The 12,628-nt window shown below is 39.9% G+C and overlaps 1 protein-coding gene across 7 annotated transcripts in view; it reads right to left on the reverse strand.

Moving 5' to 3' along the window:
• The window catches only part of MELK (maternal embryonic leucine zipper kinase), a 78,269-nt gene that overhangs the window by 28,845 nt on the left and 36,796 nt on the right, over nt 1–12,628 (reverse strand). For 4 of the 7 annotated variants that reach the window (XM_060153398.1, XM_060153397.1, XM_060153395.1 and 1 more), the window contains exons 9-11: nt 7,721–7,789; nt 6,204–6,302; nt 5,480–5,575 (exon numbers count right to left, since the gene is read on the reverse strand). In XM_060153398.1, the coding sequence (XP_060009381.1) occupies nt 5,480–5,575; nt 6,204–6,302; nt 7,721–7,789 (264 nt within the window). The remainder of the gene's footprint in view (nt 1–5,479; nt 5,576–6,203; nt 6,303–7,720; nt 7,790–12,628) is intronic. The other 3 variants (XM_060153401.1, XM_060153400.1, XM_060153399.1) reach the window with 1 other exon arrangement.

Raw genomic sequence — 12,628 nt, forward strand, 5'->3', positions numbered from 1 at the left:
CACGCCTAGGGCCCGTGCTCCGCAACAAGAAAAACCACCGCAATGAGAAGACCGCACACTGCAACGAAGAGTAGCCCCCGCTCGCCGCAACTAGAGAAAGCACGCGCCCAGCAACAAAGAGCCAACACAGCCAAAAATAAATAAATAAATAATTTATTAAGAAAAAAAACACGAATAAACATTCTCCGCAATTTTTAAAGATATAAGCAGATAACAATAAGAAGTTCAAGAAGATGATGAGCTCTTTCCCAGCCCTTCACATCCCCCTCATCATCTGATCAACTGTTACAATTCTGCTGTGCAGCCAAGGGACTATATTCTCCTCCCCTACCGCAAGACAGGGACCGGTATTTGCATCACAGAGCAGTCATCTAGGCATCCAAAATCACTGGCAGGACAACAGACTGGGTAAAAGAGTGGCTCAGACTTGTAGCATATCGTCCCCCAGGTTATGTTTGGGTTTAGCACAATCCAAGGAGCCGTTATGATGGTGCCATAGATGCTGCACAATCATCATTACGCTGAAGGTACCAGTAAAGCACAATTTTTAAAAGGAAGAAGTGACACAGCCGCTACACAAACTTTATTTTGCTTAAGGACAGAAATTATCCAAGTATTGTGATCCCTGCATGATGAGACCTCACCAGAGATGGGGCCAGAAATGAGTTCTCAGAACCAAACAAGGATCACTGAGAATGAAAAGGCAGGAAGGGTCTGGCCTGGACCTGGAACAGGAGTTCATAAAATCATATGGGAAAAGAATCATAAGGAATGTAATTTTAAAGTCATGTTTCCAGGGGCTTCCCTGGTGGCGCAGTGGTTGGGAGTCCACCTGCCGATGCAGGGGACGCAGGTTCGTGCCCTGGTCCGGGAAGATCCCAAGTGCCGCGGAGCGGCTGGACCCGTGAGCCATGGCCGCTGAGCCTGCGCGTCCGGAGCCTGTGCTCCACAGCGGGGGAGGCCACAGCAGTGAGAGGCCCGCGTACCGCAAAAAAAAAAAAAAAAGTCATCTTTCCAATGTAAGAATTCGCTTCACAACAGCCCCAATATGGGATGTTTCATTTTCTGCTTTAAGTCTTCCTCTCCAGAACAGCTGAGATGGTTAGCTTCTTCCTCCTCCCCTAAGATCTGTCTCCCTGTGATCCCTACCCACTGTGAATTGGTACAATCTGACAGCTGACAGGCTTTGGAAGTAGAGAGACCTTGGTTTTAATCATTACATCACAAAATAACCGTGTGACCTTGAGCATATTACTACACCGCTCTGAACCTCAGTTTCATCATCTGTAAAACAGAGATGGCACCTGCCTTGCAATATATGTAACCTATGGGGTGTACCTAATACATCACCATAAATGAGTAGGCCCTCAAAAAACTGCTAACTATTTTTACTAACAGTCATAATTCTATTTCCTCTTTGGTATAAGAACTTTCAGAAATTTGAATATTCCTATTATCAACAACCTTTCCTCTCCAAGTTTTCTCTTTTCCAGTTCCTTTAACCACTGTTTTAATGATTAACCCCCCTTACCATTCTGGCCCTTTCTTTAGATCACATAGTTCAGGTTCTCACTGACCTTCAAGGTACCAGCACGTGGCAGAGCAATATCATGACCTTCCCTTGTTCTGGACACCACACTTGTAACATCGGACTCAAGAGAAAGTCATGTTGCCATCACGAAACTAGACGAACAGTACAGACAATGACCTGCATGATTGGCTGGTACAAGCTCAACCTCAAGGGCTAAGGAGAATGGGGAGACCACAAAGGTTTATACTGATGGTTTTATGAAAGTCAAAAATGCCACAAGTAAGTTTTCATTGTGTTGCTTTGACCTTAGCAGCTCCCCAAAATGTAGATTCCTGCTTCAGGAAGGGCTCAACCTCAGACGCCTGGACACTTTACCACCCAGTTGGGTATCTTCTTGTTGATACCACTGCTCAAGCATGAAGGAAATGATTTCTGGGGTTCCCTCCATTATCTTAAGTTACTTTCTTAAAAACCAAAACCTCTCCCCCATAGCTTCTTGCTCTGTAACTTTACCACAAGGTGTGTGGAGGAAAGGAAGGAAGGTAGGAAGGAGATGCTATCTTCTTTGCTGGGCTCCTGAACTGGAAAGAATGAAAAGAGTGGGACAAGACACCAAAGTCTGAAAAATACGGTTTATCTCAAGTTTTCCAAAGGGGCTCAACACTTTAAGTACTCTGAATTCTCAGCCACACATGCTCCAGTTAAATTAAGTACAAAAATGCATATCCAAAGCTAGCCAATTATTTTGGATTATCCGTGCCTACTACATTTCCTGTTCAGTAGGGCAGAAAATAGAACTGAATATAACTTCTATTTGATACAATATTTGGGTACTAGAGCTACGTGTGAAAATGATACAAGGAGATCATACAAAGAGTTACAGAATAGCATCTATACCTTAAATATCCAAGTAAATCTGAATTATTTTTTATAGTTCACTCTTGATAAAACACAATACTGAGGCAGAAAAGCAAATACTTCAAAAAGCAATAATCCCTTATAGCTCTTCTGTATATAACTCATTTGATCCCTGCGACAGCTCTGTAAGGCAGACATGACAGATTAATGACATAACATTTAAAGGCACTCTATAGATGACAAAACAGGATCCAAACATACAGAAGAGACTGGCATTAGAATACCCATATTAGAGGTGAGAAAATGAAGACTCAGAAAAATTTATGCAATTTGCCTGAAACTGGCATTTTTCATCCTAGCCCAGGGTTTTTCCTACCACACCATAATGCCACCTCTCCATGACTCTATTCCAGTAGCTATTCCAACAGAGACCAGACAACTAATGCTCATCACAAAGGCTACAGCTACACAGAATACAGGCCCTGAGTTTGAATTAGTTGGCCTGTCAGATCCATTATATTTTGGAGCCCTTATGTCTGGGTTAAAATCCTGGTTCTACACTTACTAGTTGTTTGACCTTGGGCAAGTTATTTCATGATTCTGTGCCCAGTTGCTTCACCTGTAAATGGGGACAATAACAGTACCTACTTCAGAGGGTTTGTATGAGGATTGAATGAGTTAATAAGAGTTAAAAACACAAAGCCTTTAAAGGTACTATCTAAGGGCTCTGTCTATATTATATTATAGTACTACAGTAGCACACTTTTCTATTATAGTAAGCATTCAATAAATATTAGTAATTATTATACTAAGATGTAAGGAAAATCATATACTTTTTTGGAACACTCAAAACTATGTATCTTACCTTATATTGTGCCCCAATTTAAAATAATATTTGTGTTGTTGAAATCAGAGACTTTCTTCATTCGGGCATCTGTTCCACTGCAAACAGTAGCATATCCTACCCTATTAAGGATCACGGCTGAGAAGACATGCAAAGCCCTCCCACATGTGGAGAAATGATGACCCCCAATGGCTGAACACAGGCATGTGCACCACCCATGTTCTCCACCTCACAAGGGCACGTCACAGCTCCCCTGGCCCTGCTGCTGCGCTGCTCAGACACCGTATACTCTACTGTCCTAGGCTCTCAGTGTTGATGGTTGTTAGCATTAAGTTGCAGCTCTAATTGTGTTTGCTCAATAGATACTAAAGATGTCTTAGAAGGTTAAAGGAAATATGGAGAAGAGAGATTTTAGGGGTTGACAGTCATAGGAGAATCAGGAGGAATTTCAGATCAGGCTGCATGGTCATAACAGTGGGCAGACTAGTGAGAAGGGGTTAAAAACAAACATAGTCTATTTTTCCAAGTATTTATATTTATTGGTATAATTCTTCCAGAAAGCAAATACCCCACAGCTGTATCAGGTCTACAATGTGGCATGTATCCAAGCTATTCTGTTGACCCATGCACATACCCCTCTCCATTGCAGACGTTGTAGTAGATTGTCAAAAAAACATCCCCGATTAACTGAAAAGGCTATTAAAACACTTCTCCTTTAAAGCATTAAAATGCTTTTCTAACTATGTATCTGTGTAAGGCTGCATTTTCTTCATATGCTTTAATCAAAACAACACATATCAAAACAGACTGAATGCAGAAACAGATGAGTACCCAAGTGTCTTCTATTAAGCTAGACTTTAAAGAAATCAGCAAAGATGTAAAGCAGTGCCACTCTTCTCACTAGATTTATTTCTGAAGTAGTTATGTTTAATTTCTTGATTTCCTTATCTATGAAAAGAGGATAAGAACTGTACCAACTTTGATGGCTATACTTTCCATACTAGCTCTGGGTTTTGCCTTGTGGCTTGCTTTGGCCAGACATTAGCAAGCACAATGCAAGCAGAGGCTTGAAAAATGCTTGAGTGTGGGACTTCCCTGGCAGTCCAGTGGTTAAGACTCTGCACTTACAATGCAGGGGGCGCGTGTCCGATCCCTGGTCAGGGAACTAGGATCCCACATGCCACGCGGTGCAGGCAAAAAAAAAAAAAAAAGCTTGAGTGTTAGGGTTTGCCCACTTTCTGGCTTCTTCTGGAATCTAGCTGCCATATCAAGAAGCCCAGACTAGCCCGCTGGACAGTGTGGCCCAACAAATAACCAGCACAAACAGTTGGTCTTCTGAGTGAGGCTTAGACCATCCAGTCACAGTCAAGTCACCAGTTAACTGCAGCCACATGAGTGACCCCAGGTAAGACTCACACAGGAAATGTCTGGCTGAGCCCCAAACTGCTGATCCACAGAATTGTAAATTATTATTGTTTCAAGTCACTAAATTTTGGGGTGGATTTTTATGCAGCAATAGTTCGCTAATATACAAAGTATACATACCCCTTACATAAAATAGATAAGCAACAGAGATTTACTGTATAACACAGGAAACTACATTCAATATCTTATAATAACCTATAGTGGAAAATAATCTGAAAAAATATACATATGCATAACTGAATCACTATGCTGTACATTTGAAACTAACACAATATTGTAAATCAACTATACTTCAATTAAAAAATATTATATATACCCTTTAATAATGCTCACATTTTTACCAAGTTCAAATTGCCATTTGTTAAAAACTATTTTTTAAAACATTAATGTAGGAATAGTTATTAATATAACTGCTTAAACTTGCATAGTACTTTGTGTTATTTAAAGTTCTTTCACACAGACCTACTAGAGAATGGACTTGAGGATATGGGGAGGGGGAAGGGTAAGCTGTGACAAAGTGAGAGAGTGGCATGGACATATATACACTACCAAACGTAAAATAGATAGCTAGTGGGAAGCAGCTGCATAACACAGGGAGATCAGCTCGATGGTTTGTGACCACCTAGAGGGATGGGATAGGGAGGGTGGGAGGGAGGGAGACGCAAGAGGGAAGAGATACGGGAACATATGTATATGTATAACTGATTCACTTTGTTATAAAGCAGAAACTAACACACCATTGTAAAGCAATTATACTCCAATAAAGATGTTAAAAATAAATAAATAAAGTTCTTTCATATATATATTAGACCAGTTCTCACGGTATGGTCTGTAGACCCCTGAGGATCTCCAATCAAAACATCATAGCAAAACAATGCAGAAGCAGGTGAGATCCAAGTGTCTTCTGTTAAGCTAGACTTTAAAGAAATTTGCAAAGATGTAAAACAATGCTAGTCTTCCCACTAAATTTATTTTTTAAATAGTCATTTTTCATAAAAATATTTGTGATAAACTGTAATAGGTTTAGTACTGTTACTTTTAAATGAATCGATCACTAAATATTTTAATAAGTGAATAAGAAGAGCATAAAGGGGCCCTCAGACTTAAAAGTTTGAGAACCTCTATAACCTTATAACTACTCTGGGAAATAGAAAGAACAGGTTTAACCTACTTTTTACAGACAAATATATAGGTTTGGAAAAGTTAAGTAACTTGCCTAAGATTCCCAGAGCACTGTTCACAATCCTGACTACGTGAGAAACACCAGGGAGCTTTTAAAAAATATCCATTAATTGCTGTGGGACAGAGCACAGCACTTTTTTTTAAGGTCCTTGTGATTCTCACGTGCAGGCCCGGTTAGGAGCCACTGTCCTAGAGATTAATGGGCAAATATACAATTCAGTTACAATCTCCCAAACACCAATCTGACAGATAAGTTTACAAAATATATTTTCTTTTGTATTTAGACCACATCATTGTACATCCTGAATCCACACAAAGTTTTTGTCTTTGTTTTTTAATTTTACTGGATTTCATTTTACTTACAGGAGTCTTGCTTTGCCACTCAACAGGACAGTTGTAATCTTGCATGATCCAGGGATGGTTCAATAGATTTTTCACAGAAATCCGTTTCTTTGGGTCCACCTAGTGGCCATCGAGAGGTAGCTGGAGATTAACATTTTAAATAGAAAGCATAGAACACCTTTCCTCCTGAGAACTCAAAATTCATCAGAACAGATGTAAACTTTATCATCACAAAAATGCTGTCAAAGACCTTAAAATGGCCTTGGAATAAATTCTTTTAAAAAGGGAATAGAGGCAAGAAAACTATAGCTACCAACACAGGCTTAGAAGATAAATGTTTAACAAACATGAACTTCATTGGTATGGACATTATTCATGAAGTTAAGTCAATCTATTGTATGATGTAATAGTCTTTTGCTGGAAAACCTATTCACAGGAAATATTCACCAATTTAATATTCAAGCAGGCACAATGCAGGGCATTCACACTGAATATGCAATCTCTACCTCCGATGAGCTTACAATCACATATAACAAGTTGAAAAGCACACCTTTCTTTTCCATTTGTAATTTTCAAATGTGAGGAGAGAAAAATTAATCAACAAAGATTAAGTTTTGGGGAGTTTAGAAGAAAGGATGAGGTGTTTTCAATCTCATTATGGAGATTTGGTGGTCTTGCCCTACTCAAGGTAGATGAGCTTAAGGTAAATTTTGAATAAAAAGTAGAGATGGCTTAATATATGGAAAAACTGAATACATAATAATGAAAAAAATATTGCTAATAAGGTACTCATATTTTTCAAAGTGTTTCCCATTAATCTCATTTTATCCACGTAATACTATGTAGCAAGCACTGAGGCCAAGCTCAGAATCCCCATTTTATAGGTCAGAACCTGGTTAGGTGGCATGCCTATTGCTTGGTAGAGTGGATAACTAGACTTCAGCACTCCTGTCTTTCACCCTTAGAGATCATAACACCAAATCAGTGGCTCTTAACGTGTGGTTCCCAGACCAGCGGTATCAGTGTCATCCGGGAGCTTATTAGAAATGCAAATTCTTAGCCCTGCCCCAGCTCTACTGAATTAGACACTCTCAGGGTGGTGCCCAGCAATCTGTGTTTCAATAAGCCCATTTGGCAATTCTGATACATGCTGAAGTTTGAGAACCACTGCACTAGATCATGAGGCCCACTCAATTGTACATCAGCTCATTTAAGCATTTATTTCATATCTACTATATATCTAATGGAAAAAGAGTGGGAGCAAGAAAACAGAAAACAGTGGAGCAAGAGCTGGTTAGAGAAAACAGACAATGCTCAGGAAAAAGAAAGAAAAACCAAGTCAGCAAAGATATATGGTAGCAGTCTTTTTTAAAAAATGCATTTGCAAAGAAAGCACCTAGTAGAGAATATCTGCAGAGTAGATAACAATGAATGGAATTTTTTACAGCTGATAGATAAATGTAGTAGCACTACAGACATCTTAAAATCAAATAATAACAAAAGACTTCTATTATTTTAAAATAAATAACAAAGATTACCTGTAGCATTTGTTGAAGAAGCAGAATACTACTGGGGGAGAGCCACTTAGGAACCTCATATTTCCCTCTCTACAAAAAACAAAGAAAGCATTTAAGAGATTTAGGTTCAATCAGCCTTAACACAAATTTCTAAGGTTAACAACATGCTGGAGGTTTACTTCCAAGCTTGAGGACTTCATCCAAGTTTAAGATTTCGTAAACATTATTAATAACATAAGAAACCCATTTCTTGCCTTAAAGAAGAAAATCCAGTTAGTTAAACACAATATATTGTCACCTCTAAAATATCCACATATCGGGTAAGGGCTAGAGCACAGATAATGTAAGAGTGGCAAACGTAAATGTTACAGGGCTTTGGAATCTATAGTATGATTAAATGGACAGGAAGTATACACTGTAGTCAGTGCTTTTATTGCTGAAGCAATATTTTAGTTTATAATCCCAGAGGAATTGTCAGTTGACAAAAGTGGGTCACAGAAAAGCATATTTGGTAGGAGGACACAGCCTGTGATTAAAAACAGGTCACATATCATCCGCAAGGCAGAATTCACAATCATTGAGGGAACTGATGAAAGCCACCTTCTAAGGCAAGTACCTCTTTTGGGAATGGAAGAGACTCAGGAGATAAATGTTTATAACCTGTTATACTCAGAGATTACAGTCACCAAGTTATCAACCAAAACAAGACTAGGAGCTTGCTAAACACAAATACGTGATATAATACCTCTTCACACAATCTGTCACACACCCCTCTTTCCCAATTCAAAGGAAATGATAGAATCATTTTTCTTAGCAGAGAACAAATTGTTTAATGATGCTAGGATAACAGGTTAATTATATGAGAAAAATTAAGATTGAACTGTAATTCACAGTCTATATCAAAATTAATTCTACCCAGATTAAAGAGTTAAATGCATACACTAAACCATGAGAATACTTAAAGAAAGCATCGGTGATTATTTTTTAGAACCTGTCTAGGCATGACAGCAATACCAAAAAACTATAAAGATTAACAGATGACAAGATTTAAAAGCTGACATTTCTGTACAGCAAAACACAACTAACAAAGCTAATTAACAACAAATTGAGGGAAAAAACCTTTCCGCCTAAATGGCAAAAGATTAATACACTTCATCACATAAAAAGCTCTCACAGATCACCACCAATCCTCTCCTTCCCACATTTCCCCTTCTCAGCAAATGGCGACTGCCTTACCAGCTCCTCAGGTCAGAAACCCTGGATCTTCTTTAGCTCCTCTTTCCCTCACACTTCGCATCCAATCCATCAGCAAATCTATTGGTTCTATGTTATATATCCAGAATCACCTGTTACTACCTGTATCACACCTGCAGGGTCTCTCATCTGATATATTGCAAGAGGCTCCTAACTGGTCTTCCAGAGCCCATCACTGTCCCTCACAGTCTAGTCTCTACTTACCAACACCAATGTTCTTTCAAAACGTTGGGTCAGGTCATATCACTTCACTATTCAAAACGCTCTAATGGCTCCCCAACTCACTCAGAATGAAATCCAAATTCCTCACTCTGGCTCCAAGGCCCTATGTGGTCTGTAACCCCACATCCACCCCACTCCTTGCTACCTCTGAAACTCACCTCCTAACTCTCTCCCGTACTCATCAAACTATGATCACATCACAAGTCAAACATAGTCCTGCCTTAGGCCCTTTGCACTCTTTGTTCCCGCCGCTATAATGCTTTCCCCAATATCAGCAGAGTTTGTGCCTTTATCTTCTTCATGTCTCCCCTTAAATACCAGTGGTATCATGAGGCCTCCCCAAACCAACTTTATAAATAGCATCCCTGCCCACCATCATCTCTACCTGCCTTTCATGGCACCTTCTTTACAGTCCTTATCCCTACTTGTCATACTACATATTTATTTGTTTATTTTCTGCCTCACTATATTAGAATATAAACTCTTTAATCATAGGGATTTTGTCTGTGCTGTTCACCTAGAAATTGTCTGGCCCTAACATATAAAAGGTGCTCAATTAATATATGTTCCATAAAAGAAGAAATGGGATCAAAGCATACACTCTAAAAGAAAATGGGCAAAGAATATTCACAGGTAATTCCCAAAACAAGAACTTTTAAATGGTTAATAAACATGAAAATATGTTCAACTAAATCTAGCAATAAAAAAGCAATTAGGGACTTCCTGGTGGCTCTGTGGTTAAGAATCTGCCTGCCAATGCAGGGGACATGGGTTTGAGCCCTGGTCTGGGAAGATCCCACATGCTGTGGAGCAACTAAGCCCATGCTCCACAACTACTGAGCCTGTACTCTAGAACTACTGAGCCTGTACTCTAGAACCCGCGAGCCACAACTACTGAGCATCACACATCACACATCACAACTACTGAAGCCCGCGCGCCTAGAGCCCATGCTCCGCAACAAGAGAAGTCTCCACAATGAGAAGCCCGCACACTGCAACAGAGAGTAGCCCCGGCTTGCTGCAACTAGAGAAAGCCCACGCGCAGCAACGAAGACCCAACGCAGCCAAAAAAAAAAAAAAAAAAAAAGCCATTAATTTAAACGAAAATATGATCTACCAAATTGATAAACTTCAAAAAAGTTATCCAGTGTTAGAGTTCGGGGATAAGAGCGCTTATATATACAACGAGAGAGCATAAACTTTTCTGAAGAGTAATTTGGAAATATGTATAAAAAGCATTCAAGATCACATATCCTTGATCTGGCAATTTCACTTATAGCAATTTATCCTAAGCAAATAATTTGGCATACAAAAATTTATTAGTGTTATGAACAGTAACATTCACCACAGAATTGTTTGTGATAACTTTGGAAACTAAGGAACATGGTCTGATGGAATCCAGAGGGCTCCCAAAAATAATCAATGACAAAATAACCTGAATGAGGATCCTGGGTTAGAAATATATCATAGGTCCAGGGAGACAAGGGCAAGCACGCGCGCACACACACACACACACCCAACAGTAATTGAACGAGGCTAGAACGGTGGAGGCAAGTAGGTGAAGAAGGCTTCAACTAGCACCAGCATTGGGGTTCTCTGTTCTTACAAATGAATTGTCTAGGACATAATTCTCACAGAAATCAGTCCAGCTTAACAGTGAGGGAAGAAACAGACAGTATAGATCACTCAGAATCCTAGAACTACATGACAGGCTGGATTTTGAATATGTTAAAGAAATAGTCAAAGTTCCCAGGAAGTGTTATCAAGCAATTTATTTAAAAAGAAAAGGTGTTAACGTTAAAACAACTCAACCTCTGATTCAGCCTCTCTGATGAGAGCAGACAGGCTGACCTACAAAGTGTTTCCTAGGAAGGACAAGAGCTTTCATTTTACAAATGACATTTAATGTTATTAAATTTTTCATTCCCCTTTATCTAAAGCACTCACTAGTACCCAGAGATACCACTCTTATTTATATCTTGCCAGGGCACCTTAACACTTGCCAATGTCAGATGCTGACAGTTTGTTTGTGAATTATAATAATGAAGCCTCTAATTCATTTCTCCTTACTATCCGTCATCCACCAAGCACTGAAGGCTCACTGCTGCCTGGGCTCCAGGTCTATCCCTGGGAAGGGGGGATTTTTGGATGCTTCAGCCACCTCGCTGGGACTCAGAAGCGAGTCACAGTTGCTGCATGGCTGGCCCTGATCTAGTTGGCCCCACTCTCTTAGCTGAGCTTTTCCTTATTCCTGAGACCAAATGCCACTCATGATTCAAATCCTGGGTACCTGACATGTTCTCTTTCTCGGCAAACTGATCAGATGCCTGGTACCTCAAATACTGTAGCCTGCTTTTGCCAGGGTCCCATAGAAAGTAGAGACCAGCCTATTACCTGCTTACACTGATCAAAGGGTCATGATCTACCTGAATTTCTGATCACAACCTGCACAACCTCTAGAGTGTCCTGTCTTGCTTTACTCACTGGTCAGAACCTGCACCTACTCCAGTGGGTCTCTCCTCATGCTGACTGCACACAAAGCCATTTGCTGCTTACTCTCTGGATACCATATGCACTGGGTTGAATAGTGACCCCCCAATATTCCTGTCCACCTGGAACCTGTGAATGCATCCTTATTTGGAAATAGGGGCTTCTGCAGAAGTAATCAAGTTAAGATGAGATCATATTGGGTTAGGCTGGGCCCTAAATTCAATATGACTGGTGTTCTTATAAGAAGGGGGAAATTTAGACACAGAGACACAAACACACAGGAGAGAACACCACATGAAAACAGAGGCAGAGACTGGAGTGATGCATCTATAATCCAAGGAATGCCAAGGATTTCAGGCAAACATAAGAAGCTAGAAAGAGGCAAAGGAGTCTCCCTTAGAGGCTTCAGAGACCATGGCCCTGCTAACACCTTGATTTTAGACTAGCCTCCAGAACTGTGAGAGAATAAATATCTGTTGTTTTAAGCCACCATCTTGTAGTACTTTGTGACAACAACCCTAGGAAACTAATATACCATCTATAAGGGTTTAACTTACTTGCATTACCTCTCTCCTATCATCACCTGCCCACCCCGAGGATAAATCTGGTTCCAGGTTCTAGACCTTTCTGGTCTGCTCCAACACACAGATAACAGGTCCATAACCAGAACTATGTAATAAAATAAATGTTATGCCTTTAAATTCAAAAACTACCATCCAAAACAAAAGCATTCTTAACTAAAAGTAGCAGAATTCTATAGAAATCAGATGTAAAAATCAATTTTCAGACCAAAGCACTGAATGACAAGAGCTCCACGAGCCTGATTCCAAGTTCCTCTTTGCCTCTTATTTATCACCCCTTTTATCTTCCCAACTTGAATTCACGAAGTATCTTTTAATAGATCCCCTGTGCTGTGCTGTAAGTTAGCATCATAGAAGCAATCCTATCCAGAGAGAGGCAGGG

This window comes from Lagenorhynchus albirostris, chromosome 7 (genome assembly GCF_949774975.1).
Source record: "Lagenorhynchus albirostris chromosome 7, mLagAlb1.1, whole genome shotgun sequence".
Taxonomy (NCBI): Eukaryota; Metazoa; Chordata; class Mammalia; order Artiodactyla; family Delphinidae; genus Lagenorhynchus; species Lagenorhynchus albirostris.